Source organism: Cucumis melo, chromosome 12 (genome assembly GCF_025177605.1).
Source record: "Cucumis melo cultivar AY chromosome 12, USDA_Cmelo_AY_1.0, whole genome shotgun sequence".
In the NCBI taxonomy this organism is placed as follows: domain Eukaryota; kingdom Viridiplantae; phylum Streptophyta; class Magnoliopsida; order Cucurbitales; family Cucurbitaceae; genus Cucumis; species Cucumis melo.
In genome coordinates, this window is record NC_066868.1 from 27,866,230 (window position 1) to 27,893,682 (window position 27,453).

General features: G+C 33.7%; 6 protein-coding genes across 14 annotated transcripts; 3 read left to right on the forward strand and 3 right to left on the reverse strand.

The window, feature by feature from the left end:
• Positions 1–526: 526 nt before the first annotated feature.
• On the forward strand, positions 527–5,631 carry LOC103489677 (heparanase-like protein 1). Of its 4 annotated transcripts, none has more exons than XM_008449093.3 (11): positions 527–826; positions 1,158–1,303; positions 1,829–2,087; positions 2,180–2,216; positions 2,300–2,483; positions 3,121–3,269; positions 3,349–3,582; positions 4,092–4,281; positions 4,391–4,516; positions 4,637–4,736; positions 5,179–5,631. In XM_008449093.3, exons 3-11 carry the CDS (start codon positions 1,878–1,880, stop codon positions 5,557–5,559), a joined length of 1,611 nt encoding a protein of 536 aa, XP_008447315.2. In that variant the 5' UTR covers positions 527–826; positions 1,158–1,303; positions 1,829–1,877; the 3' UTR covers positions 5,560–5,631. The 4 variants fall into 4 exon arrangements, with proteins under 4 accessions (XP_008447315.2, XP_008447359.2, XP_008447434.2 ...); XM_008449137.3 differs by having other exon boundaries at positions 1,231–1,303; XM_008449212.3 differs by lacking the exon at positions 1,158–1,303.
• A 1,549-nt stretch (positions 5,632–7,180) lies between these two features.
• LOC103489611 (F-box/LRR-repeat protein At2g43260-like) lies at positions 7,181–9,507 on the reverse strand. The gene is made up of 2 exons (XM_008448868.3): positions 8,812–9,507; positions 7,181–8,569 (listed from the first exon to the last, which is right to left on the reverse strand). Exon 2 carries the CDS (start codon positions 8,566–8,568, stop codon positions 7,435–7,437), a length of 1,134 nt encoding a protein of 377 aa, XP_008447090.2. The 5' UTR covers position 8,569; positions 8,812–9,507; the 3' UTR covers positions 7,181–7,434.
• A 670-nt stretch (positions 9,508–10,177) lies between these two features.
• Positions 10,178–13,802, reverse strand: LOC103489380 (uncharacterized). 4 transcript variants are annotated; one of them, XM_051080255.1, is made up of 4 exons: positions 13,043–13,491; positions 12,861–12,950; positions 12,738–12,788; positions 10,178–12,096 (listed from the first exon to the last, which is right to left on the reverse strand). In XM_051080255.1, the coding sequence occupies exon 4, from the start codon at positions 12,067–12,069 to the stop codon at positions 10,210–10,212; it is 1,860 nt and encodes a 619-aa protein (XP_050936212.1). In that variant the 5' UTR covers positions 12,070–12,096; positions 12,738–12,788; positions 12,861–12,950; positions 13,043–13,491; the 3' UTR covers positions 10,178–10,209. The 4 variants fall into 4 exon arrangements, with proteins under 4 accessions (XP_050936212.1, XP_050936213.1, XP_008446947.2 ...); XM_051080256.1 differs by lacking the exon at positions 12,738–12,788; XM_008448725.2 differs by lacking the exons at positions 12,738–12,788; positions 12,861–12,950; positions 13,043–13,491 and adding an exon at positions 13,593–13,802.
• Positions 13,803–17,105: 3,303 nt separating this feature from the next.
• Positions 17,106–20,377, forward strand: LOC103489198 (flavin-containing monooxygenase FMO GS-OX-like 9). Its single transcript, XM_051080257.1, has 7 exons — positions 17,106–17,852; positions 17,959–18,029; positions 18,390–18,551; positions 18,678–18,760; positions 18,898–19,033; positions 19,536–19,709; positions 19,820–20,377. Exons 1-7 carry the CDS (start codon positions 17,204–17,206, stop codon positions 20,024–20,026), a joined length of 1,482 nt encoding a protein of 493 aa, XP_050936214.1. The 5' UTR covers positions 17,106–17,203; the 3' UTR covers positions 20,027–20,377.
• A 154-nt stretch (positions 20,378–20,531) lies between these two features.
• LOC103488795 (uncharacterized) lies at positions 20,532–24,106 on the reverse strand. 3 transcript variants are annotated; one of them, XM_008447729.3, is made up of 4 exons: positions 23,677–24,106; positions 23,416–23,526; positions 22,806–23,097; positions 20,532–22,641 (listed from the first exon to the last, which is right to left on the reverse strand). In XM_008447729.3, exons 3-4 carry the CDS (start codon positions 23,052–23,054, stop codon positions 20,719–20,721), a joined length of 2,172 nt encoding a protein of 723 aa, XP_008445951.1. In that variant the 5' UTR covers positions 23,055–23,097; positions 23,416–23,526; positions 23,677–24,106; the 3' UTR covers positions 20,532–20,718. The 3 variants fall into 3 exon arrangements, with proteins under 3 accessions (XP_008445951.1, XP_008446190.1, XP_008446272.1); XM_008447968.3 differs by lacking the exons at positions 23,416–23,526; positions 23,677–24,106 and adding an exon at positions 23,179–23,372; XM_008448050.3 differs by lacking the exons at positions 23,416–23,526; positions 23,677–24,106 and having other exon boundaries at positions 22,795–22,942.
• Positions 24,107–25,994: 1,888 nt separating this feature from the next.
• Positions 25,995–27,147, forward strand: LOC103489115 (uncharacterized protein At5g01610-like). Its single transcript, XM_008448165.3, has 3 exons — positions 25,995–26,245; positions 26,351–26,405; positions 26,601–27,147. Exons 1-3 carry the CDS (start codon positions 26,159–26,161, stop codon positions 26,978–26,980), a joined length of 522 nt encoding a protein of 173 aa, XP_008446387.1. The 5' UTR covers positions 25,995–26,158; the 3' UTR covers positions 26,981–27,147.
• Positions 27,148–27,453: the final 306 nt, after the last annotated feature.

The following is a 27,453-nucleotide window of genomic DNA, read 5'->3' on the forward strand; positions in this document are numbered from 1 at the left end:
CTCTTTTAGAATTACAACTAATCAAGAAAAATGTTTTTTTGGAGACAATCAACCTTTGATAATTGCATCTCTTATTATTATTTTTTTTATGAATAGTTTATAAGAAAAAGAAAAGGATAATTTATAGATAATGTGAACATGATTTGATTGAGATGCACTATTGATTAAATATGTTTAAAGTTCATATCTTTATACCCTGAAATTTTTGTGTTGAAGATCAAATCAACAAAAGCGATAATTTTTAAGAGTTTGAAGAACAACCCAATTCTATTTAACTAAAAATAAAAATGAAAGTTAAAGAATTGCAGAGCATGGATAACGAATTTTGTAACGATAAAAAAGATGTTTTTTTTCTTTCAATACAGTATAATGAGTGACATAATTACAGATTTGTTAGTCGCTATCGAGTATTATATGTTCAAAAAGGGTAGGGATAATGATAACAATATTCCTTAACTATATGTTATATTGGGATTCAGTTATGGAGCAGTGGAAAGTGAAAAAAAAAATATGGTAGGAAATGGAAATCTCTTGTTTTATTTGTAGTTATATGAATGATGAAACTTTATTTTTCTTTCGGTGGGTATTTCTTTTTGAAGGATATTCACGGATTGGGATGAAATGACAAAACACCCACCACCCACCGATTGTATTCTCTTACCAAAATCTCATTTTATCCATATCAGTAAGCTATGAAGCTTCTTCATTGCTAAAACTGAAGAGAAAAGCCATCGTCAACACTTTTGAAGATCATGTGAAGAAGATCCCAAATGGGTATTTTTCCATAAGAATCAGAAACTATTCTTCTCAGAGCACAGGGATTTTGGTGAAGGCCTTTCCCTTTACATATACTTTTGAATGCAAACTTTTCTTCTAACCCATTTCATCAAACATTCTGATATCTCAACTACCCTGATGTTATATACTTATATTATATTTACTATTTTATCACTATATCTTCTTTGTATTTTATCATTAGTTGTAAACTGTGACTTGTTTTTGACTAAAAGATGCCCATTTTTTTAGTTTTTGGCATTTAGCACACATACCCTTCTGAATTCATGATTAGTTTGATGCTTCTGCTTATTTATGTTGAAATATTAACCCGGGTGGGTGTATCAAAGGCTTACCCATGACGTGCAACTTGGTTTTCCTAGTTGTTGGAGTGGCCTAAAGTCCAAGATAGGAATTGGAAAGTCTGGTGGTTTAGCTAAAAATTCTTGACTTCAGGTTGTGGCAATTGCTTCAGAGGCCATCTCCACTTCATTTTCGTGTTTCATTGACGAAATTTCTCGAATTTGAGGTTGGGTTAGCTTTTTTTTTTTTTTTTTTTTCCTTTTTTTTCACAATGGTTTTTGTTAAAAAAGATCTAAAAATGTGAGCATGAAATCACTTTTGATTCTTGTATGTATCCTGTAGCAAATACGAAGAGCATTGCTGGTTTACTTATCGTGTTGGAAATTTCTGGTGTTGTGGAAAAGAGGAAGGGTATTAGAATACTGTATTGTTAAAAGCATCGACATTGTGGATAAACATATAATTTCTTGAGTTTCAAGTTGTACCCGGATCAAGCCTTTTGAGTCTGTTTTATGCTTTTCAATTGTTGTTTTGTTAATCCTCCTTATATCTTAGCTGAAAGTAATCTTCAATCAGTGTTCCCGTTTGGTCAAAATGGTTCTCTCAATTTCTTGATAGCGTTTCTTTTTTCCCAAAGTTTTTACTCATTTCCAGATCTGCAACGCCACAGGATTGTTCTGTGGTTTAAGTCCTTTTGTTGTGCTAATCTTTCAAAGTTTAAATGATTACATCTGTTCTTGATTCTTGTCAGTCGGTATGTTTTGTTGAGCTGGTGAGAGACCGTATCGATTGCCCAAGCGATGGATGTCAGATTCTTCTTGCTTCTCTTAGTAGTTTCTCTACCTGCTATCTGGGCTCAAGACATAGAACATGCCAGAATTATAATCAATGCTAATGAGAAAGTTGCAGAAACAGACTATAATTTCATCTGTGCTACCTTGGATTGGTGGCCTCATGATAAGTGTGATTACAACCAATGTCCATGGGGGTACTCATCCGTCATTAATTTGGTATTGCTTGTCGATGCGAATTGCCTTAGTTTAATTGGTTTATTTGTTAGATCTCAATTTTATATAAATGGCATATCAATTTTCTTATGCAGAACCTATCTCATCCTCTTCTTTCCAAGGCAATTCAAGGTTTGTTCTGATCTTTTCATGTGGACGCTATTGATCATTTCTTGCTCCAAATAATATTGATGTTCTTGTCCTTTTGGAAATAGCTTTCCATAATTTAAGGATCAGAATTGGTGGCTCTTTACAAGACCAAGTATTGTATGATGTCGGAAACTTGAAAACCCCCTGCCGTCCATTTCAGAAGATAAGCTCGGGGTTATTTGGTTTCTCAAAGGGATGTTTACACATGAATCGGTGGGATGAGCTAAACCATTTATTCTCCAGGACAGGGTAAGGTTTGTTCATTTTGCATCCCTATAATCTTTACCAGCTCTCTTAAAACTTAAATGTCCTTGTCCTTGATTTGATCAAAAGTTAAATGTCCTTCACAATGTGTATCTACTCGAGGGAAACTTATGCATATGTTTAAAGAATACATATATAGTATTATAATTGATTCAGATGGTGTTATTCACAAGGAAATGAGGAATCTTATGCATAAAGGACTTATTTTCTTAAGGCTTATATAAGTAAATTGGATTCATTTTTTGAAGAAGGTAAAATGGCATTCTTATTAATTAGAAAATTGATACTTTTCTAATACTGCATAGTAGGGAAATTTTAGTTGATTCAGTTTTCCTAAAGTTTCATTTAAAAATCTCAATTTTTTTCCTGTCACGAGCATGCTGGTTATGGATGCACTTGGTGTTGTTTGATTGATATATAATCATTTCAACTGTTTTCTCTCTTCAACTAATACGCTAACATGGCACATCCCCGCAAGCATTGTATTCTTGCAGTCTGGTACACACTTCATAGAACTTTCTCTAGACAAGAAAGTAGAATAACCTTCATATTTCAGCAAACAGTTGAACGTTTGATTATGTGCTTTTGCATCTCGTTCTTCTCTAATTTCTTATGATTTCAGAGCCATTGTGACATTTGGCTTGAATGCCCTTTATGGGAGGCACAAGATTGGTAGAACTCAGTGGGGAGGAGATTGGGACTCCAGTAATGCTCGTGATTTTATGAAGTACACCATTACTAAGGGATATGTGATCGAGTCGTGGGAATTTGGTATGTACCATAAACTGTGTGCACTGTTTTCATCAAGCTTGTTACCCAGAACTAAGTCCACGACTTTTTGCCGTTGCAGGTAATGAATTGAGTGGAAGTGGTGTTGCTGCTAGTGTTGGTGCTGTACAGTATGGAAAAGACCTGATCCGACTCAAAAGCATCATCAATGAGCTGTACCAAGATTCCAACTCAAAACCGTCACTTATAGCACCTGGAGGATTTTATGAGCAGGATTGGTATGCAAAACTTCTCCAGGTTACAGGATCAAATGTGGTTGATGTCATCACCCATCATATATATAACTTGGGTCCAGGTGTGCTAATATAGAACCAACTTCTAGTTCTGGTTTTACTTCCTTTTTTCTTTTTCTTTTTCTTTTTCTTTTTCTTTTTTCCCCTAATACATCTTATGGTAAAGGACGGCCGGCTCCTTTGAAAGAGGATTTGAAAGGATAGTAATAATATTTTATAATATTGATCTCCGTGTTGTCGGTTGGAAAGGTACAGATCTTTGCTAAAGCTTTTTCAAAACCTGAAACCTGTGCACGGCATACCTTCTGAACTCATAAAACTTAGCAATTCCCAGTGCGAGGATGAGCATGTCCTTGTAGATTACTCTAGTTACTGTTGGCCTGATTTTCAATCAATAAATGGACAATTGGAGAACAACAATATATTGAACATTCTTGCTAAGTATATGTAGGCTTCATTTTCATGTTTACGTAATCCTTCAACCTTTTCACAAGGGGATCATAAACACTTGCCACTGACTTTCCTTGTCTTCTAAATTTCTTTATTTTATATCTTATTCTCTGGAATCTAGGCATTGATCCCAATCTAGTGAAAAAGATACTTGATCCCCAATACCTTAGCAGAGTATCAGAAACATTCAGCAAAGTTGATCAAACCATCCAAACATATGGTCCGTGGGCTTCTGCATGGATTGGGGAATCTGGTGGGGCATACAACAGTGGTGGCCGTAATGTATCTAACACATTTGTCAACAGTTTTTGGTAATTTTTGGTGTAACTAGTTTTTCCAATTTGTGGTTTCATGTTCCTGGAAAATGAAGTGTCTCAAAGCTATGTTTTCTTTGTTTCTTGTGTTTGATGCATCACTTAGGTACCTAGATCAGCTGGGTATGGCAGCCAAGTACAGAACAAAGGTCTACTGCAGACAAACACTAATTGGTGGAAATTATGGTCTTCTAAACACCGGCACATTTGTGCCAAATCCAGATTTCTACAGGCAAGAATATAGAAATTAAAATTCTTTCTTGTCTTGGAAAGTGATGGAAGGATTCTGTCGGTTCTTTTACTTTCATTTTCAGCTCCATCAGATCCTGAAATCTTTTTCTTTTATGAATAGTGCACTTCTATGGCACCGGCTTATGGGAACAGGTGTTCTTGATGTCAATAGTGATGCTTCTCCCTTTTTACGCTATTATGCTCATTGCTCAAAAGAAAGGGTAAGACTTCAATACTTTTTCTATCTACCAAGTTATTATGAATCATAACTAGAGACAAGCTATGGAAATTTTTGCAATGTATGATATATCATACATGCATGCTGCTTATCTTATCTTTGAAATTTGCCACTCGTTTATATTGTGAGCTCATACATGTAAAGACATGCCTAAATTATGTAATGGCTAATTTTCCTAATCCCTATAGCATCCCTTTTTACTCCAAATTTCTATAATCCTTATGAAACATGGTTCAAATGCCTGTCCCAATGGTCATCATTGAGTTTATATGTTCTAGCAAAATACATTACATCTTAGGATGGATACAATTGAATTCATTGTTGTTTTCCTTTCTTGTTCTTGTATCTCTATGGTTAAAATTCTTTTTTGTTTACCTTCACTTTCAATATAAGTTGTTGTGACAGTTGAAGTGAACTTGTTGCAGGCTGGTGTGACTGCATTGTTTATTAATTTAAGTAATCAAACACGTTTTGAAGTCAGTGCTCGGAACAGCTTAACTATAAAGCCGATGAGGATTCACAAAGGGAGCTCTTTCATGCAAGGTATTAAGAAAACAGTAAGTTGGGTTGGAAACAAGGCATCAGATTTGTCCATATCAAGAGAAGAATACCACCTGACTCCAAAAGATGGTTTCCTTCAAAGCCAAACCATGGTTCTAAATGATATCCCATTAGAACTGACTGAAGATGGAAACATTCCTCCACTAAACCCTGTTCTTAATGATGTGAAATCTCCTATAGTTATAGCTCCTTTGTCCATTGCTTTTATAGTGTTCCCAAATTTTGAAGCTCCAACTTGCAAATGATCTGTTTACAAACAGTAGTAATAAAGGTCTCACCTCTCCTCAACGAGGGAGGGGATACGTCCTTTTGGAAAACTTTTGTTGTTGAGCAAAAATTATTCGTAAGGGTATAGTAATCCATAACACTTTAATTTGATAAAGCATGGTAACATTTTGAAAAGATCCAAATATAGCAAAGTCTATTTTAATGTACATGTCTTAGTAACAGTTTAGTGATATATATGTTTTAGTAACTAAAATGAACTTAACTCAATAATACTGTATGTACGTTATTTTAGCCTGTCCGCTCTTGGTTATTGTAAACATACGTAGTCCAAGTGGATTAATTGGAAAAAGGGCGTTTCAACTGGGTGGAAAATTTGAATTTATTATGTTCTTGCTCTCCCACTACTTCTCAATCTTTGAAAAACAAAATATATACATATAATCCATCAAAATAACTTCTATAAAGCTAAAAATTGAGGGGCCGTTTGGGGGAAGGGTAGGGTTATGGGGGGTTAGGATTATGATAAATCTAGTGTTAAGATAAACCTAGGATTATAATAAGATGTGTTTGGGGGAAGGGTTATGGAGGAAGTGTTATGATAAGATGTGTTTGGGGGAAGGGTTATGAAAGAAGTGTTATGATAATGTTGTGATAAGATGTGTTTGGGAGAAGGGTTATGTGGGTAGGATTAAGGAAGAGTTGAAGAAGAGTTAAGGAAAAGTTGAAGAAGGGTTAAGAAGTGTTGAAGAAGGATTGAGGAAAAGTTGAAGAAGGATTGAGGAAAATTTGAAGAAGGGTTGAGGAAGGGTTAAGGAGTTAAAACTAGGGTTACATAACCCTAACCCCCGTAATCCAACCCTTCCCCCAAACGCCCCCTGAGAGTTTAAAAAACTCAAACATATGCAGCAAATCTCAAATCTTTTGATTTTCGAACTGGAGTCTACGATGGCGGCTCAAATGATTGCAACGGCAGGTGAAGACAGAATAAGACGAAAGTCGAAGATAAAGTCAAACATTTTAACTATGTGTTTGAATTAAATTTTATGGGGTCAAAATTACTTTTTCTTTTGCCAAAATTACTAACATATCTTTTAAGATCCATACGGTAAAATCGACAAAATATTTATAATAAAATTGTTTGTAGGAAAATATCTTTTTTATTATTCTTCAAAAAACCTTTGTTTTAACAAAATGAATACAAAGAGACATAAATAAAACACTAATCGAACAACCGACCTAGATGAAAAGATAAACCATTCGAGTATGGAGACTCTAGATTAGGAGGAAAAAAATAAAACCTTCCTCCACGGTGAAGTCACCGATCAAAACTAAAGTATGAGATTTTTTTTGATGTCGATCACCTGCTTAACTACTTCCCGAGAGAGTATCTAACAACCCTTACAAAATTTGAATCAGACCATTATGTTATCAATGGATTCCTTCATAAGCAGAAATGGCTTCAGCATGAAATAAAATCAATGCATTTTAATAAAATTGACTTTAGAAGATTTAGTTGGTAGGTGATTGAATGAGAACGAGTCCCAAAAATGGTTAAGCAGAATATTAAATGCGAAACCATTTTTTTTCAGTTTAAATTATGGACGAAAAATTGACATGTATTGTTTGTGATTAAATATCTAATCACACAAAGAAACTTCTTCAGATCAGAGAGCAACAAATTTCTCACCATCACCATTCATACACCACATCCCATTCCTTCCTGGATGGACCATTTGGAGATAAAAGACTGTCCAAACCAACATATAATTAACAAAAGTAATCATGTGCATCAATAGGAAGAACAAAATTAATTGAAAGATGAAAAAATCAAGAAAGAAAGAAGTGGGGATGGATGCAAGAGTGCATGGAGCAGCAGCAGCAGCAGCAACATCCTACTTCCCTGCCAAAATGTTGGGGAGAGAACCAAAATGGATGGAGTCCATATGACAAATGCGAAAAGATTTCTTAACTTCCTCCTCGACATAATCCAGTTTCTCCAACTTCCCACTCTTGGTATCAAACAAGACTAAAAGAAACGAGTAGAAAAGACACAAAATCTTTCCCTTCTTCCAAGGTTTGATTAGTTGAAAGTGATTGGACTCAAGACGTGTCGAACCTTTGTAAAACCTTGGTATGCTAATAAAAAATGGTGTCTCCCACAAGCCTTTTCCATTCATCATCAACACATGGTACATAGAATCCGCCGTCACGTAATGACTTAGATACAATTTTCCATTAAACACTCCACAATAAGAAGTATGTTTCCAAATAGATCCAATTTCAGGAAGCCAAAGTTCTTCAAATTTCTCATTTGTTACATTCAAACGCCGCAACACATACACATTTTTGGCCGATGAATCAGACCTCTCTCCTTCTCCAACCCAATAGATGGCTCCATTAAAGTAAGTACCATGGCGATGCATTTTATAGGTTGTACTTATGCTAACTACGTGTCTCCACTGACTTTGAACCTCATTCTGATTCCCATCTTGATCCGCCAAACTTGTGCCAAATGCTAAAATCTCTACAAACAACTCATCATTTTTGAACGAATGTCTTGCTACTTTGTACTGCTTTGTCTTAGGACTATAACCAAGTCCATAGACGGACGACTGATATTCGGTCCTACTCGGAAGCTCCATGTACTCATTTGTCATAGGATTTAGTATTGCAACACGTTTGCCATTCAAGATACAAAGAAGTCCATTACAAATATTGACAATTCCAGTAGAGGAGGGGGACCATGAAGGATGCAACTTAAATGACCCAACAAGATTTACCCCTTCCGAACGGTTAGGATTCAAATCCACACAGTGAAGGCGATTACGACTACGTCTACGACAACGAGAAATTTGGGTAATGAAAAGGTTGGAATCAAACTTAAAACTTGAAATGCATTTGTTCCAATTTTTACTCACTAGCCTGCAAGTGAATAATTTGGAAAATGGTTGAAGCAACAACAATATTTGGAGAAGAATATCGGATGGAAGCTCTGAATCTATTATGTTATTCCCCATCTTCTTCATCCTTGGAAAACAAATATACAAATATACAAATATAATCAATGGAAAGAGAATGAAACTGGATTACTTGTTGTCTCATTCTCTGATAAATTCATATAAATTTACAGCTAAGGATAAAAGAGAGATCAAAGGCTCAAACAGAAACAACAAATCAAAAAGGAATCGGAAAAACCAAACAAATATCACGCCCCAATCCCAATTTGCCGTAAGGAATGATTTTGATTGAAATGGAGATTAGAAGCATACCAATAGTTAACAACAAGAGCGAAGGTAGATAAATCAATGCAGTCTACGGCGTCGGCGTCAGGCTCGTTCGGGATTGCGGTTGCAATAGTAAAAAGTGATTATGGAAAATCATACAAACAAAATTATTATTAATCTACCAAAAATCACTTTGAAAAGTGAAGCGTAAAAGCTAATACATACTTAGCTTCTCGATTTAGCTTCCTAAAAATTTGCTGACTTCTCAACCATTTATATATTTTTTGAGAAACCTCAAAAATCTGATCATGATTCTGATCCTCTTGACTTGTTCCAAAGGCTAAAATCTCTACTAATATACCTCACCATTTCTGAACGAGTGCCTTGCTATAACTTTGAACTGTTTTGTCTTAGGACTAAATCAAAATCCATAAACGTATCTCTGATACCGTACTTCTCCTCTCATATGCTTACTCATAAAATGTTTAGGATCCAAGTCCACACATTGAAGAAGATTACAGGAACTTTGAGCAATCAAAAGGGTTGGACTCCAACTTAAAACTTGGAAAGCAAGTTTTCCAAGCTTTACACACTATTTGGGAGAAGATTATGTTATCGGGTGGAAGTGGAAACTTTGAATTCATTATGTTATTGCTTTTTCGCTTCTTCTCCATCTTCTTCGTCATTGGAAAACAAATAGACAAATCTAAATCAACCAAAATATGAACTTGGAAAGAAGAATTAAACTTATTATTACTTTTCTCATTCACCGATAAAGTATACGACGGAAAATTCATTTACTTTTATGATTTATTTGTTATAGTTATATACCGATTTACATTGACGTAAATATTTTTGTACATTCCTTTTCTTCGCTACGAAATATTGAAGAAAGTGTTTTCATAATTAGGACTTCTTAGAATCGGAGTAAAAACATGTTTTCTTTTGTCAAAATCACTATATTTTATAAGGATAAAATTGGGCATGAAATAAAATTGATTTTGAAAAGATTACTTGTGATTGACCGATGATCAGTTGGTTAGCATTCGATTTTTTTAAATCATTAGCATGAGAACACATTATTAGGGAAGAAAAACAGCACAAGACTGGAATTCCTTGAATTACAAATACACTAAATGATACATAAAGGGATCCTACAAAACAGACCCAATAAACAAAGAACCTCATCACACAAGAAAAAGAAAAACCAATCTTCCCAAAAGCTTTTATTGAAATAACCCAACCATTCTCCACATAGGCCATAGCATTTCGATCAAAGCTTTTTTTTTTTTTTACTTAACTCAAATGTCATATTTGAAGCTTTTTATATATATATATATATATATATATATATATATTTTTTTTTTTTTTTTATATTTCCTTTTTCAGATTGTTATCTACATACAAGGTATATATTACAAGTATGTCACACACAAACTTATATCATGCAACACTTGTTGTTGCAGTAGGTTTGGTATCTTGAAGAGATATTACAGTTTCAAAGGCACCAACCAAAGCCTTCACCTTACTTTTTCTGGTTTTTGCAAGCTTGCTTGCTGTCTCTTCAATGACATTATTAAACAGATTTAGGACTTCTTTCTTTCCTTTTGAATCCTGATGCCTAAGGACAACTCTCTCAGATTTGAATCTACTAGAAACCAATTTACCATCCCTAAAGCTTCTCTTTTTCTTTAAATCCTTATCTTGCTGTCTTAAAGAACTATTCTCACCTTCCTTCACTTCCTTCCCATTCTGGTTCCCCTCTTTACCCTTGATGTTTCTCTTCCTTGAATCACCTTTAGGACTTTCAGCCTCACCAAGTAAACGTACACGCCGAAATTTGAGCCTCCTTGGCGTACTGGTTTCAGGTTGAAGTTCAACCATCCTGCCCTTCCTAAACTTAAGCTTTCTAGACTGGCAATCTCCATTTTCTGAATCGGTTAGAGTCATCCTTCTGGTCTTAAGCCTGTGGTCCACCTTTGAATTCTCAATTTTTTTCACGCCATTTCCTGAGGTAGAGCCACGGTGCTCAACATGGATGGGTTCAGATTGGGACCTAGATGACAATGGTGATGAAGGAGCTGATCGAGTCTCAGACCTTTGCACCATACCAAATCTCTTAGGTCTAATACCTTTGAAAACTGTTGGAGATGTAGATAAAATTTTAGGACTGGTACCATTTCTAGCACGTTTCACGACATTCTTTTTCTCTGACATTGGTGGCACTATGGAGTTCGCAACTGCCTCTTGTTCATGCTTCAAGTTGTTGTCTGTTGTTGATGAAGATTGTGGTTGAGATGACTCGGTTGTATGAACACTACTCTGAGACATTCCCTCTGTTTCATTCTTGGAAGACGGTTCAATCATGTATAAAGTTTTCTCCTCCACATCTTCATTGTTAGATGGATCGGGTTTACATTTTATATGATGGATTTGGCTCTTTAAGCCATTCCTCCCAATGCTTTTCTTATCTGCAATTGCAACTCGCTTGACACGAGTTTTTGGAGTCCTAGAACCTACTTCTGGCACCAAGGCTGTTATATCCTCCTCTGCGGAGATATTCATCTCTAGGCTTCTACTTGTACTATTTGAACTGCTTAAACTTCCATCTCCATCTTTTCTCTTTCCTTTTCGAATTTCTTTATTTCTTTTGGTTCGTGAACTGCCTTGTCCTGCAAAAGAAGACACCTTTGATGAAGACAAATTAAGTTTCGTCCGACTATAATGCACTGCTGCAGCCTGTACTTCCTTGGTGGAAGGTAAAAGCCTCTTTGGAGGAGTAACAATCTCAGGGGAAGATATTATATCTTCCTTCAAGTCGGTAATATTGATGGGGTTATACTCTTGGGAGGACTTCGGACTGTTTGATTCTTTGTTTTGTTTCGCCAAAGAAACTATAGTCCTCCTCAAATCCTGGCTATTGCCTCCAACTAACTTAGCTTTTCTCGAGACTGGACTTGCAGGCTTCCCTTCAAGAGCGTGTTCTGAACCATATTTGCAAAAATCGTGGCAGGAACCAGTGTGGGGTCGAAGATAGCGAGAGAGAACCTTTGGTCTGATCTTTGGGGTATTACTATCAGTGTCCACAATAACTTCTACCTTGCAACTTTCGGGCTCATTTACCTCTATAGTGGCAGGGATATCAATGATGTCAATTATATCAATGCTTTCCTCAGTGATATCTTCAGGCTCACTTATATTGGCAACTGCAACGACAGGGATATCAAAGCTCTCCTCTTGGCTAACTTCAGCCTCACTAACCTCCTCCATAGCAAGTGGTATGTCACTATTCTCGTCGGCCATTAAACGGAAAAATTATTGAACAGAACCCTGCGGGAGATTAGAATTACTCAGATAAAGAGAATATGATAATTGTTGGATTAAAAGATAGAAGAAAGTTTAAGCATTTCGATTTGTATTTCTGAACAACAAGAGAGTGAATAAAAATCCAAGAAAAAATCACAATCATAATCTAAGAAGCACAAGTACAACACGAGACAGCCACAACGACACGCCATTTCTTAAAAATCTAGGACAAGGATATGACAAGAACACATTCATTAAAATATACATTTTTGAAAATATGTATCAGTTTTGAACGAGAAGAAAATTCACAGGCATGATCATATAATTCCTGTAGTATTATATGAATTGGTCTTTAATTATCCACGGGGGAGAGCAAAGACCAATTATTCTCATCTGCAAGAAAGAGCAAAAAAAAATGACAAAAACAAACAATCGCAACTATGATCATATGTTATAAATGACGTTCTTATCTTAACTACGAGAAAGAGCCAAAGAAAACAATTCACACAGACAATGACAACCATGATCATAGCATTATTATTATATTTTTGAGAATATAAAACTTGCTTCTCATCGCACAAAAGGGAGCTCTCTGCTCAACGATTTCTCCATCTACATAGACACCGCTAGAATATCCAATGAAATCAATGTCATTTTGCTAATACCTCTTACTCCAGAAAGGCACATTTAGGGAAGAAAAAAAAGAACACAATAACCTGAAAAAAAGAACTCATCAAACTATTGATTTCTCCTTAAAAATCAATATACCAAACAGAACAGAGAAATACCCATCTGTAACTTGATACTACTTATGTTCAAAACACAGAAAACCCAATAAACTTGTCTAGAAAACTTTCATTTCTTTTCCGATCACAATCCTGCATTATACCAAAAGCTAAATAAAAGGGAGCGGACCCAATTCATATAATGCAAAAACAAAAGCAAAACAATCAGAAAAAGAGGAAGTTACCTAATTTTAGGCGGTGATCAAGAAGGGAAAAAGCAAAGAAAAAAGAGAAGACCCAAAAAAGGGTCCTTCTAATTTTCTTGCTGCAGAGAGATGAGGGAAAAGATTTGGGGTTCTGACGAAAAGAGCTGAAAAGTTATAAGAAGCCGCGTTTGTTGCAGCAAAACAATCTCCCTCTTCCAATTTAGAGCATATGTTACAACCAATCGGGCTTGACAAACGAGAACCCCATTGAAATTAAACCACCATTTTTCTTTTCAACTTATTTTTTGGTTTCATAAACTCCCCAGTCATTTCCGCAAACAGTTCGTTTGCAAGAAAAGAAAAAAAACGAGTTTTTGGTGGGAAAATGGGGTGAGATTAATCAAGATGATGGATTTAATTAACTAACCAAATGAGTATGATAATTGTATACTAATCATCTAAGTTTCATATTCATAGACTTGAAACTTTGGGGAGCAGGGGAATTATACGATACTACCTACAAAAGATTAATAATGTTTTTTTTATAAAAAGATTGTTCGAGTATTCGAAAAGTATATCGAATATTTACCTTTTCAGTATAGATTATGATCTCTTAATCAATGAACTACAATGGTATACACATAATCAAAAATATTCTATCAATGAAAAATAAATGGGAGGGATTGATGATATAAAAGAAAGTGAAATTTGATGTATTTTGATATCATCATCTTGAAGCACGTCGATAGAGATTAATATATAGAGTTTTATCTTTTTGTAGAAAAGAAAGGTTAAAGTCATAAATTCGAATATATCTAACCCACGTGTGAATAAAGTAAAAAAATATAAATATGTGGGAACCTCTTAACAAACACCATTGATGGAGTTTATTGAGTCGAGTGAGGCCAACAATGATCCAAACCCATATCCCTTAATGGGCCCAAATTTGATACAACAAAATTTCACCAAAAGCCTAATTGGGAATTCAAATAATATTTAGGGTAATTAGAATATGCACGGATTTTTAGAATAATTATTACGTATGTAGCCATGTTTTTTAAAAAAATTGTAAATATAGTAAAGTCTATCGATGATTGACTCTTATGGTTTATCAGTGATAGACCAACATTTGCTACATGGTCTATCAATGATAGACTCCTATCATTGATAGATTTTGACAAATTTTGTTATATTTGCAATTATTTTAGAATGTTGTTATATATTTAATTATTTTGAATATAATTGCTATATTTGCAACTATCCCTAATATTTATGCCAAAGTTATTTAGTTAATAATAAGCGTAAATCCAACAAATTTAATCAGAAGTAATTCTATAAACAACGAGAATCAATCTCATTTGTTGTCTTACAAAGTTTTACAATTAGTTACCATATTTTGAGATCGTCGAATATGACGAAACTAAATCCCTAATTATATCACATAAGCAGAATGTCTTTCTATGTCTTTTGTATAGTGTCAATATGTCATGTTCGACTCTACCATTAATGGTAAATTGTATAGTCGAACCTACGACTCGTAAGTCCCCCTACTATCAAACCCTAGACATCGTAAATTATAAATTGTCCATTTTTTTTTTTCTTTTCGGAAGGGAATTTTCACATAAATCTATATAAATGTACCTAACTTATTTCCAACTTTTCATTAAAAATAATACCAAACATTGAACTCACCATCCATCATAAGGTCAACGTAAACTTAGATTTTGTATAAAAATTATGTGTAAAAACATTGAAATGAATTAATATTCTTCATTTATATTAGTACTATACTAATATTTAGAATTTATGTCTAAAGAAAAAGTACTTTTTAGTTGAGACACAATCTGGAAGGTCAAAAGCAAGAATCATAAAAGTTGTGAAGGAAAATTTGTAAAGAAGTGATTTGAAGCCAAAGTGATCAGAATGATTGGCAATATATATATATATATATGTATATATATATGTACATATGTATATATATATGTATATATGTATATATATATGTACATATGTATATATATATGTATATATATATATACATATATACATATGTATATATATATATTTAATAAATCCTTCCTTCTTCATTTTAATTGGCTTTTTAATTTCTTGTTCAATTATATCAAATATTATTATTATCATCATCATTAATTTCTCTGAATTTCTATATATATATATATATATATATATATAGATATGTTATGTGAATTAAACGTAAAGAGAAGAAAATTGAATCCAAATTTGTCTTTTGCTTTGAAGGGATCAAATATGTTCGTTTTTCTTTTCCCAACAACCAAATTACAACCAAATTCTTTTTTTTTTTTTTTTCTTTTTCACCCACCATTAACCACAACTAGCTGCCTTTTAATTTATTTATTTTATATATAACTTTTCTTTTGATTATTTCTTTCTTTACATATTAATATACAGTAAAGTAAAGGATTTTATTCTTTTGTATATATATATATATATATTTAGAGTTAGAATGAGTTAACTTCTAACCTTTTAGGTATATATAAAATAAAAACCTAAACTAGGGTTTCAAAGTAATGGAAGAACTTCATGTGTAAAAAAGAAAAAAGAAAAGGTGGGATTAGGGTTTATTATGATACTTTAGAATTACAATGAGCTGTCTTGTAAGTTAATTTTGCATAAATAATACATAGCTTTCCTTTGAAATGGGAAATAACTCTTTTGGGTACGTAATTCATAATTCACTCCTTACTCTTACTTATTCTATATTTCTTTAATTACTACTACACTTTTTTATATCTATAATTACCAAAAAGTAATAATCATATTCATAAAATTTTTAACTTCTGTTTTATCTTATCAAATACAATTAATGGATTCATTATTTATTTCAATCAAATTATAATACAAACATATAGTAAATTATAAATATATAGAATCAAAAATGAGAAGATGGATTTGGTTGCATTAGGGTAGTGTTCGAATCATTTACCTTTAATTATCTTATATTTTTTTACTTAATGTTCGAATGGTTGATATTTACGTTTATTATTATATTTATTATGCATGTATTTTTTTTCACCTAATTGTTAAAGTGTTTCATAGAATATATTTCTTTTTGAGAAGGTATAATATTTCATATAAAAACCGGTGGTTGTTGCGGTTAAAAAAAAAACCTATATTTCAACTAAATACCAAATATCGAAGGTTGGATATTTCATCCCGTCGTCCTTATAATTAGTTTATACCTCCCACCACAGAGTCTATATCTATACACACATCATATAAAAAGCAGGAAAAAACAAAGCAAAATGAGGAAATCTAGAAATAGGGTTTGATCGGTAAAAGAAATAATGATGGGTTTATGCATTATATATGTTCCCATGCATTGCTGCTGCTCATTGATTGCTACCCAATCTCTACGTAATCCCCACCCTTCTTCTTCTTCTTCCTTTCTAATTTCACCTCCAACATTTGCACCAAAATCTAGGGTTCTTTTGTAATTAATCAAGTGTTGTTTCAATGTTAAACAGATACTAATTAAATCGATCTAACGATCTACTTTTATAGTTTTTCATTATTTTATATAGGGTGATATATATTGGTTGTTATCGAATGTTCGGTTCATTAATATAACTTAAAGCTATGGTGAGTCTTTAAAGTTATATATGGGAGTTTTGAAAAGTGTAGGGAAGCACTTGACGAAAACGAAATTAAACTAAAAATTTCATGATTGTTGAAGGGTCATGTGTGTGTCTCCTTCCTAGCAAACCATCCCCATTCCCAACCATTATTGCCTTTTTCTTTGGATTCAACTCTCTTCGACCACAATATAATATAGTATCGATATATCATAACTTTATTCTCGTTATACATATGCTAATTTAATCTTTTCGTATAATTAAATTTTTTTTAACAATTTAGTATGTAATTTAATCTTGATTTGTTATCTAACATATAAAAAATCCTCGAATTATTATTACAACTTTCAAAACAACATATTTAAATAATTAGATATTACATCTCTTAATTAATATTTTTGTTACAAAAGAAAAAAGAGGTTGCCCACATGGCCAAATTTCCACTATAAAACCCCAACTATCTCTCTCACAATCTCTCCCTACCAAGAAAAACTCTCACATATAATATTATTACACTATATCTCTCTCTCTCTCTCTCTCTCTCTCTCTCTCTCTCTCTCTCTCTCTCTCCCTATTACCATAAGCAATGGTTTCAGAGAGAGTAAAGAATGGTGTAAAAGTTGATGATCATCAACTATTCGTGAACAGTACAAACATAAAGAAGGTTTGTGTAATTGGAGCTGGAGCTTCAGGCTTGGTAGCAGCCAGAGAGCTAAGAAAAGAAGGCCACAAAGTAATCGTTTTCGAGCAAAACGACGACGTGGGTGGCCAATGGTTATACGATCCAAATGTACAAAATGAACATCCTTTAGGAAGATCCAAATTCCTCAATGTTCATAGCAGCATTTATTCTTCTTTAAGGATTGCTTCTCCAAGAGAAATCATGGGTTTCTCTGATTTTCCCTTTGTTGCTAAGAAATTTGCGCATGATTCTAGGAGATTTCCTGGCCATTATGAGTTGTTTTTGTATTTGAAGGATTTTTGTCGTTGTTTTGATTTGAATCAACTTATAAGGTTTAATACTAGAGTTGAATATGTGGGTATTATCGATCATAAGAATAAAAATAATATTGTTGTTGGTGATATTCAATGGGTTGTTAGAAGTAGAGATTGTAAGTGTAAGCATAAGAAGATTAATGGGGATGATGATGATGAAGATCTGATTGAAGAAGTTTTTGATGCTGTTGTTGTTGCTAATGGACATTATTCTCATCCTAGATTGCCTACCATTAAAGGTATATATATTTTTCTATATATATGTATTAATTAGTTCATTTTCTTTTCATATATATAATTTATCTAACTTATTAATTTGTTTTGTTGTTGTTTGGAATTTTAAAGGAATGGACAAATGGAAGAGAAAGCAAATTCACAGTCATGTTTATAGGGTTCCCGATCCATTTTGCAATGAGGTAAAATTAAGTCTATTATATTATGGTTTTCTATTTCATCGTCGTATACTTTTGGTTTAATTCATTCATTTACTCTAAAAATGTTCGATTTAGTAACTTTTCTAGATACTAAAATGAATATTGGAAAGTATAGAGACCAAAACTAAAACTTATATTAGTATTTTAAACTTAAATTAATTATAGGGTCAGTTTGTATTGATTTTCTAACATTATGTTGAAAAAAATACTTCTTGAAAACTTCTCTCTTGATTGTTTGAAGCTTAATCGACCCCGAGTTAAACAACATACTGTGGGTGTTCGAACGTCTTACTGATTGCCTCGAAGTCTTACTGATGTTTTGTGTTGTGATTAAACAAACAGGTAGTGGTGGTGGTGGGAAACTCTCAAAGTGGGCAAGACATATCGCTAGATCTAATAGAAGTGGCAAAGGAAATACATTTGAGCACAAAATCCTTAGACACTGTTACTCAAGGTTTATCCAAAGTCATTCAAAAGTATCAAAACTTGCACCTTCAACCACAGGTGGTTATATGTATTACTATATAATTGATTTCATTCTTTTGTTGCTTTTATTGTTTATAAACTTAGTTAATGCATAATTAATTAACTTAAATTAAGTTACTCTCTGATTTTTGAGTTTGCTTGCAGATTGAATCTCTTGAAGAAGATGGGAGAGTGGTGTTTGTTGATGGATCTTCTATAGTTGCTGATACTATTTTATATTGCACTGGGTGGGTAATTATTTAATTAACCTTCCTATTTTTAATATCATTTTACATTACTTTTAAGGGAAAAGAAAATGTTATATATTAATTTATGTAGCTCAGTAGATAAGAGGTATATAGATTATTGTCATTTCGTTTTGTAGGTATTCATACGCGTTTCCATTTCTTGACACGAAAGGAATAGTTGTTGTGGATGATGATCGAGTGGGGCCTTTGTACGAGCATACATTTCCCCCTTCCTTGGCTCCCTCACTTTCATTTATAGGCATTCCACGGAAGGTAAGCATCACATATTTTCTTGAACAATATGTAAAGGTGAAGGAATCAAATCTATGAATTCGAGATTGATAATACAAATACTACGCGTTCATTTTAAGAAATGAGCTAGGGACATTTTTTACCCAAAAGAAACAGTAGATTACTTCTCAATTTAGAGATGAAATCTATGCATAATATAAAGGCAAAAGATTAATATACCCTTAATGATACCTTATAAAATATTTTAGTTTCCATATGATGTGAATATAGTTTTTTTGTTGTTATTTTTATTGGATAATTAATTACTCAAAACAGTTTAAAGTAGTTGAGCATTATTGATAGACTTTGTTAGGTATAAATATTCCAACATATGCAATGATTGTTAGCAAGTATTATTGCATATGTTTCTTTCTATACAATTATGTAATGTTTGGTAGGGTAGAAGAATGGAATATTGAGATGTAGAACCCTTAATAAAATAAAAAAGAAAGTTGAAGTAATTATATAGGATTGTTGTGTGCAGCTCATAGGTTTCCCTTTCTTTGAATCACAAGCAATATGGATAGCTCAACTGCTGTCTGGGAAAAGGACATTGCCATCATATGATGATATGATGCAATCCATCAAACAGTTTTATCACTCAAAAGATATTGCTGGCATCCCAAAGCATAACACCCATGATTTAGCTGAATTTGAGGTACTCGTGTTTTTGCAACAATCGCGATCGATTGAAAGTACTAATCATTTAACTTCGAATTATATTTTGTCAAAGATTCTTCAACCTGACCCAATTTCTTTATGTTGTAGTATTGTGACAGATATGGTGATAACGTCGGATTTCCACATTTGGAGGAATGGAGGAAAAAACTGTGTGTAACAGCTATTATAAATTCCTCAAACAATCTCGAAACGTTTCGAGATTTGATGGATGATGATGAGGATCTTCAAGAAGCCTATCAAAGCCCTCATTTCACTCAACTTGGAGCTCAAGTTTTTCCTTTGGACCACATGTAAAAGCTTCAAGAATCAGTTCCTTCTTTCTCAGCCTTTTTGGGTGGCCAAGTAAAATTCCACATGTAGAGTACAGAAACAATATTAAAAGAAAGAGGCATCAAACATCATTTCACCAAGTTTATGTATTCCATTTTTTCTTGTTCAATTTGTAGTGTTCCAAAATTATTCGTTCATTGTTGTTAGTATTTGTTATACCATCAAGGTTTTTGTCTAGTTATAAATTTTGATGTTCAAGCTACTTTAAGAATTTTTTTCCAATTTATTAGACCATGAAGAATTCAGTTTTGTAATATTTGAACTTATCCACGCATTTAACAAATTGAAAAAATGTGCTTGAATTGACTTTTTTAAGTGTTTAAGTGTAAGAAAGTGTTTTTTCCGGTCTAAACAAACCATGAAGCCTATGACATAAACTCAGATCAGTTTCCATGGTGTATGTTTTCTTCAAAGGCAAAGGAAATTAATTTGTAAGAGACCAGATAAGTTGGCTGTAATCCATGACTCATTAACTAAACCAGCATGAGATGACTTTATTTAACAAAAGTATGGTCTAAATGTACATGGTGAATGGTGGCTTCCTTCTTTAATTTTGTATTAAATGGAACAAACAATCGACTCAAAATGGAGGGTAGAACAGAACTCGGCAAAATTTACAGAACATATAATTATTTCTCAAGACAAGTCCAACTATACTATACTTGTGCTAAGATAATTTTTCTATTACGAGCTGGATATCTCTGCCCTCTCCGTCGCCGAGTAATATTTCCCCAAACTATTACCTTTCTTTCTTTGTTATCTCGTTCATTGTCACTGCTTACTCGATCCATGCTTGACCTTATAACAGTCTCTGTAGTTTTTGAAGATGAATCACACAACCGTCTCTTCCCTCTCGTCCCTGTCATTCTACCTCTACTTGTAGGTTTCGTTACATCAGCGATCGAATGAGAACTTGCAACTTCCATCAGGCCTCCAATCGTCTGAATATCTTCTGTAACCTCATACCTCGACAAAGTTGCAAGACTTGGAAGAATTTCTGTCTGGAAATTTTTGCGCTGTCCCCGCCTTGCACGCACCTTCCCTGGTTGACATGAAGGTGAAGAAACGTTTTTTACTGCTTCCTCTTGATGGTTACTTGCTGTCAAGGAACACCCTTTCTCTTCTATTTCTTTCAACTTCAATGTCATGACCTCAAATTCATCCATGAAATCTGCCAAAAGCTCCACTGAGTCAGTATCCTTGCATTTCAAGGCTAATTCAGCCTTCTTTGGATCAGCTCCCATTGAAGAAACTATTTCAGCAAGCCAGCATAAAGATTCAAATGAAGGTTGAACAGACGAACAACTGGTGATTTTATGACAATTTTGAGCCACAGATGATGAAATAGAAACCAAAGCTTCAGCTGCAATCGTACTGAGGTCCTCCAACGATTTTCCGTCATCTTCGATTTCAACCGACTCTAGAAAATGTGACTCCAATTGGTTATCACCAAACTCTCCTGCAGTTGAAGAGTGTTTTTCCTTTCCTGGACTCACGGGTACCTCCAGTTTCATTTCAGTGGAGCAACAAGGTGTTGCCAAAAACTCTTCATTTATGCATACGTTGAGATCAATTTGACCTTCCATCCAATTTGCAGAAGCCTTGAAGAATGGGCGAGTTTCTTCTTTCACAATCTCGGACTTGGAGCTGTTACAGAAACTTCCTTCAACGGGGCTGACACTATCAGACCCAAAGCTAGGCCTCAAGTTCTTAACACAACAGAGATCAACTTTAGCAAGCATTGCATTTTCTATCAACGTTTTGGAACTCTCAGAATCTAAAATATGGTGTCCTATGGGGCCTTGTGCAGATTTTGTCAAAGATGTAGTGGATGATGACAGACTTGAATTTGCAATTTCTTTGTCGGGTTGATATCTTTGGCTTCTGTCATAAAAGCTAATTGGTTCAGAATAGCCCTTGGTAGAGAGTCCATTCTTTCTTCCATTGCTATCTTGCTGTGAGAAACCAAACAACTTTGAATTGGCTTTGCCATATAAATCATGGAAAAGGATCTCCCTGTGGCCAGAAGCATTCACTGAATCAATGGATCTACAGGCCGATTCTTCCACAGAGTTAGGAGGATCATTTAAATCAACCGAAACCTTGGTTTTCTCTAATAATGAATCATACTTGGATTGTCTATCACTAATATGAACGACCTCAGGCATTCTCTTGAGATGACAGCTTGACATCTCAGGCACATTTGTCAATTCATCTTGGCTATTCAAGTAATTGCTGTCAGTTGGAAGTTCAAGATCAAACATCCCTTTGCTCAAAATCTTACTCTTAGATTCTGAATAATAAGGATTCTTTGAACTGATTCCATTCAGAGGGGAGTCAGAACCTGTTTGAGTGTTCTTCCCTAAACTTGAAAGTAATGAGGTCGTTTTTTCACCCGAAATAAATAATTGACTGTATACAGAGAAGTTACGTGCATCCTGAGCACACAATGCAGAGACCCGAGACTTATAAAAATCAGACTGAGTTGTCGTGATGCACATATCATGCTTACGTGATTCCCTCTTCATCTCAGCTATAAACTCCCTCTGTCTTTTGTAAAGGCGATGGAGTTCATAAATCTGAACAGATTGTTAATATTTCAGATAAATTTATAAGCTCAGAACTACGAATATTAAGAATATCAGATTTCTAAAGAAGCAAACAATTGCAAATACATAGTAGGATTCGCTAATAATAGTACATGATCCCAGGCCAAAAGATAAATTGCATACCAAGGATATACCTGATCCCTAAAAATCGCTTCTTGCTTAAGCATTATCTGCTTTAGTGCTTCTCGGCCACATTCAACATACAGACCAGCTGACAATGGTGATAAGAAACTTTTGGTGTTACGTCCACCGTTCAGCATTTTATCCTCACTAATTTGAGGCCATATACATCCACCAACAACTCCTTTTAGATCCCTACTGAAGTAAAAATTTGGATAGTTGCCAGAACCCTGCATATTTGCTCCAATACCAAGAAGTTCCATAAATAACACAAAAGCTTTACCGGATATTCTGACAGATTAGGACCTGAGGACAAAAGGACAGCAAGAATTGATTGGTACAAGTAGAGTCATGATAAAATTTAACAGAATTACGTGATTAACTTACTGAGTACATCTCAACTGCATACTTAAGTTTGATCAACTCCAGCTAAAACTTTCTAAGTATCAACCAAAACCATTTATAATTTCAAATTCCAACAATATACTTTTGGCATATACAGTCAATGATAACATTTTCTAAGGCATAATATTATCGAGAAGAATCATATACAAAAGTTAAAGAGTCTGCATAAGGATCGAATCCACAAAAGGGACTAGTACAGTTAATCAGTTTAAAATCTACCTTGGCAGAGTTTCTCCCAAAAATGGTAACAAGATTTCACATTGAAGTGACACTGTTAACTCCATTTAATAGCATGAAATTCATCTCGATGACCTTAAAAACTTGAAGAACCTGAATACAAAAAGACCAAAGAACAAATGAAAACTCCTCCCTAAACAACTTGCACTTAAATACAGAACACGACAAAGACTACAGTAGAACAAGTTCAACACACAAAGTTGCTAAGATATTTCATAAGAAATGGGAAGAAAGGAGGTCAACCATGTCAAAATCTGGGCACTCAGAGCCACAGCCGGAGAAGAAGATTTCCAGAATTGAAATCCACTCTAGAGAAAAGGGGAAGAGCTCTCAGAGCTCAATCGAGAGAACCCACCTAGGAAATTCAAGGAAATATAGAAAACAAAGCAATCTGAGAGAGAAAGCTGAAAGAATCGCCTGGTAAACGAAGAAAAAGAGACGACCCATGAAGGAGAAATCAGGGGAAAGTGGTGGGGAATGGGTGAAGAAGAATTAGATGGAAAAGGAAATCAGATAAAAAAGGGAAAAAAAGAATAAGAAAATTGGATCTGGTAGTGATAGAGAAGAAGGGTGATGGGTAAATGGGCCATTTTTTCTAGGAAGATTTAGAGAGAGAGTACAAAGGAATTGAAAAAAGACGAACAAAACTTCCATTGGAAGGGACACGGAGAGTGTTTGTTACCATTTATATTGTCTTTTTCTTTCCTTCTCTCCGATTTAATGTCCACTTTTTTGGATTTTTTTATTACTTCAAACAAAGCTTCTACCTATAAACTAAACCCTTTATCATCTTTTCTTTATTTCTCTATTCAATATCATAACTCATTGCAAACACTCCCAATTCTCTATCTATATATTTAAAATCGAGTTTGGCTCGACGATTATTGACATAATACATCCATCGTCTAAAAAACAAAAGATTAAAAATTAAAAATTAAACCAATATTTTTATTACATCATTAAAATATTAAAATTAAAATTAATAATAGTAATAAAATGTCATCATTTGGCATTAAAAACAATCTTTAAACAGATATACAACAATTAATTATGTTAATTTAATTTTATTGCTGGTCTTTTGTTGGTACTTTTCTTTTAATTTCAAAACAAGAATGGTTCTAGTGGATTGTTTTCTTTTGTAATCTTATAAATTACCGATATACTCCCTTTTTATTTTTGGTCATTAGTGTTTTGTACAGAAATAGGGAGAAAATAGACTTCATTTTCAAAGGCCAAAAAATAAAATGATCATCAATTCTCAATACAAATATATTATATAGTATATCTCAAGTAAATAAATTAAAAGTATTTAAGTAAAGGTTAAAATTCAGAAAAAATGAAAATTGAAACTCCACAACAAAGTTAAGCCCAAGTTGGTGAAGCCCAAAAATACTCGGCCTGTTAAGGTTTGGTTGTATTGGGCTTACAGCAATCATTTTGGAATTGAGATCCTGGATTCCTTTTGTTTTTTTTTTTTTTTTTTTTTAAATTTCATATTTGTATTCTCAATTCCCCAATTTTTTTTTTTTATATATAATTGTAATGTTGAAACGTATAAAAAGTTAAAAAGAATAAAACATTGTAACTTTTTGTTTTAATCGGTTCAAACATCGTGAAATCTACAATAGACTCTACACGATCAAACAACTTCACTCCTTATTCAGATGCTTTTGAATTATTTTAAGATAATGCAAAATTAAATACATTATAGAAGTTATTTGAATTTTATATGATGTAAATAAATATTTTCGTAGATTTTTATGAATTTGTGAATGCTAAGCCATAAATACCAACTTTTTGAAACACAAAGCACCTCTGGAAGTTGTAAGTTTCTTGAATTTCTTGATTATTTGGGGGCGCTAACAATATAGAATGCTTTCGAAGTTAATATTTTGTTTATCAAATCAAAAGTTTAATAAAAGAAAAGGTGTTAAATATGAAAGAAGACAATTGAAGATGGTTATTTAAAAACTTCATATTGAGGCTACAAAAACGACAATGCAACCCCCGACTAAGGTCCCAAAGATATAGTTATTGAAATAAGAAAGGACAATAATTATTGGTCCCTCCATTTCTGATACTAAGAAACTTCATCATCATCATGTGAACTTCGAACACTTTCTCCCAATTTCTTCCTTTTGAGAATTGTGGACCTCTCCTATTCACCTTGTGTCTAGATCGGTAATCACGGTTAAAATGGTTAAATTATCCTTTGTTTGAGAAACTTTTAGAATCAATATAGTTGAAAAAGATAAGGGAGAAGAATTGGTGTTCTTCTTTTGTGAGTATTTCAAGTGAAAATAGAGATGGTGAAGACTGGTTTAGATGTGATTATTAATTAAAGACTATATATATTTATATTAATGACAATGTTTATGAAATCATTGGTGAGAAATGATGAAAAGTAGGGCACAGTGTTATATTAGATGAAGTGGAGACATCAGACTCATTTATCGTTTCTTGCATTATAATTCATTCCCATTTGAATATTTGTTCTTGAAGCATCAAACCACCTCCATCACTCTCCACTTCATATATAAAGATCAAGAACAGATCATGGACAAAACATCAATACTGATACAATTATTAACATAGGATTTAGAAGCATAGATGGATACTTTATTAGTTGGAAGAGAGTGACAAGGCTCCAATAACATATATGGGAAGGAAGGGAGTTCTTTTTCATTGGGGAATTAATTAAAGCTTACAGAGAAAAATAACAATAATGGAGATGACAATGGCAAAAGTTGGGAGTTTTTGGATATCAAAGAAAGCAAAGCAAGAGATCACCACCATCACTGCTCAACTCTCAGTATGTAATATCTATTTATTTCCTTCAAAACATAGAAGTTGTTGTAGTTAATCTGTTTCTATATTTTATAGCTTAAATTGTTACATTATTATGATTTGATTTCAGTCATTCTCCAATACTATAGAGGACAAGGCAAAAATGGTACTTGACAAGATCAAAGGTACTTGAAGTTTTGATAGAGTGGATAGATGAAATATGATATTAAATTTGATTTAATTGATCAGTTTAAGATTTTGAAAATAATTGATGATTGAATGTTAAATCTGCTACTTATCTAGTGATTTGTAAATTACTAACGAAATGGAAAAAACACATTCCGAACCTTTTTGCTTCCAATGGCGATACCGACGAGAAGGGAAGCCGCAGAAATCACTGCCAGAGCTACTCCGAGAGCACAATCTTCCGGCGGGATTATTCCCAAAGAACATAATCTGCTACGAATTGGATGAGTCGAAAGGGAAACTGGTGGTGCATTTGGCGTCGGCGTGCGAGGTAAGCTTCAAGGACTCGTCAATCGTAAGATACGCTACTCGCGTAAAGGCGAAGCTGTCGAAAGGGAAATTGAGTTCCATTGAAGGAATGAAGACCAAAATCATGGTGTGGACCAAAGTCACCACCGTCTCCGTCGAGAGTTATAAGTCGGAGAAGGTTTGGTTTGTGGCCGGAATCAAGAAATCGCGACTCAAAGACGCATATGAAATGCCTCGTCAAGCTCTTAGAGTTGACGATTTCTAAGGTAATCATTTTTTGGGCTTACGATTGTGGGCCTCGGTCCTCCACAAAGGCCCATGAATGATTTTGTATCACATACTCACCATCACTATAAATTATGCAATTAATTTACAAAAAAAAAAAAACAAACAAACAAATTTATTTATATTGAAGAACTCTTCATTTGGAAATTAATGTAAACTTTGATATGAATACAATGGAAATATATAAGTAGGAGGGGGGGGCACTTAGAAGATTGAATATTTGTGGGTAAAATTGATTGGAAAATATGGCCCTATATGCAATAACTAATCCATTAAGTCATGAAACCACCTAACTTTAAAAGCCCATTCTTTACTCAATTCCTTTTCCTCTTTTTCACATGACATTAATTAGGATTTCTCTCTCTTTATTATTGTTTATATATATATATATATATATCTTTAGCATATGGTGGATGTTGAAGGTTCATCTATTGACTACCTCACCATCATGCA

Bases quoted from the DNA above. Each gene is read 5' to 3' on its own strand.
- LOC103489677 (XM_008449093.3), top strand. From the start codon at position 1,878: ATGGATGTCAGATTCTTCTTGCTTCTCTTAGTAGTTTCTCTACCTGCT. The intron at 2,088-2,179 runs GTATTGCTTGTC...TTTCTTATGCAG, and splicing joins ACTCATCCGTCATTAATTTG to AACCTATCTCATCCTCTTCT. The intron at 4,282-4,390 runs GTAATTTTTGGT...TGCATCACTTAG, and splicing joins ACATTTGTCAACAGTTTTTG to GTACCTAGATCAGCTGGGTA.
- LOC103489611 (XM_008448868.3), bottom strand. From the start codon at position 8,568: ATGAAGAAGATGGGGAATAACATAATAGATTCAGAGCTTCCATCCGAT.
- LOC103489380 (XM_008448725.2), bottom strand. From the start codon at position 12,069: ATGGCCGACGAGAATAGTGACATACCACTTGCTATGGAGGAGGTTAGT.
- LOC103489198 (XM_051080257.1), top strand. From the start codon at position 17,204: ATGGTTTCAGAGAGAGTAAAGAATGGTGTAAAAGTTGATGATCATCAA. The intron at 17,853-17,958 runs GTATATATATTT...GGAATTTTAAAG, and splicing joins TAGATTGCCTACCATTAAAG to GAATGGACAAATGGAAGAGA. The intron at 18,761-18,897 runs GTGGGTAATTAT...TTCGTTTTGTAG, and splicing joins ACTATTTTATATTGCACTGG to GTATTCATACGCGTTTCCAT.
- LOC103488795 (XM_008447729.3), bottom strand. From the start codon at position 23,054: ATGGAACTTCTTGGTATTGGAGCAAATATGCAGGGTTCTGGCAACTAT. The intron at 22,642-22,805 runs GTATATCCTTGG...CAATCTGTTCAG, and splicing joins AAGCGATTTTTAGGGATCAG to ATTTATGAACTCCATCGCCT.
- LOC103489115 (XM_008448165.3), top strand. From the start codon at position 26,159: ATGGAGATGACAATGGCAAAAGTTGGGAGTTTTTGGATATCAAAGAAA. The intron at 26,246-26,350 runs GTATGTAATATC...ATTTGATTTCAG, and splicing joins CCATCACTGCTCAACTCTCA to TCATTCTCCAATACTATAGA. The intron at 26,406-26,600 runs GTACTTGAAGTT...ACCGACGAGAAG, and splicing joins GGTACTTGACAAGATCAAAG to GGAAGCCGCAGAAATCACTG.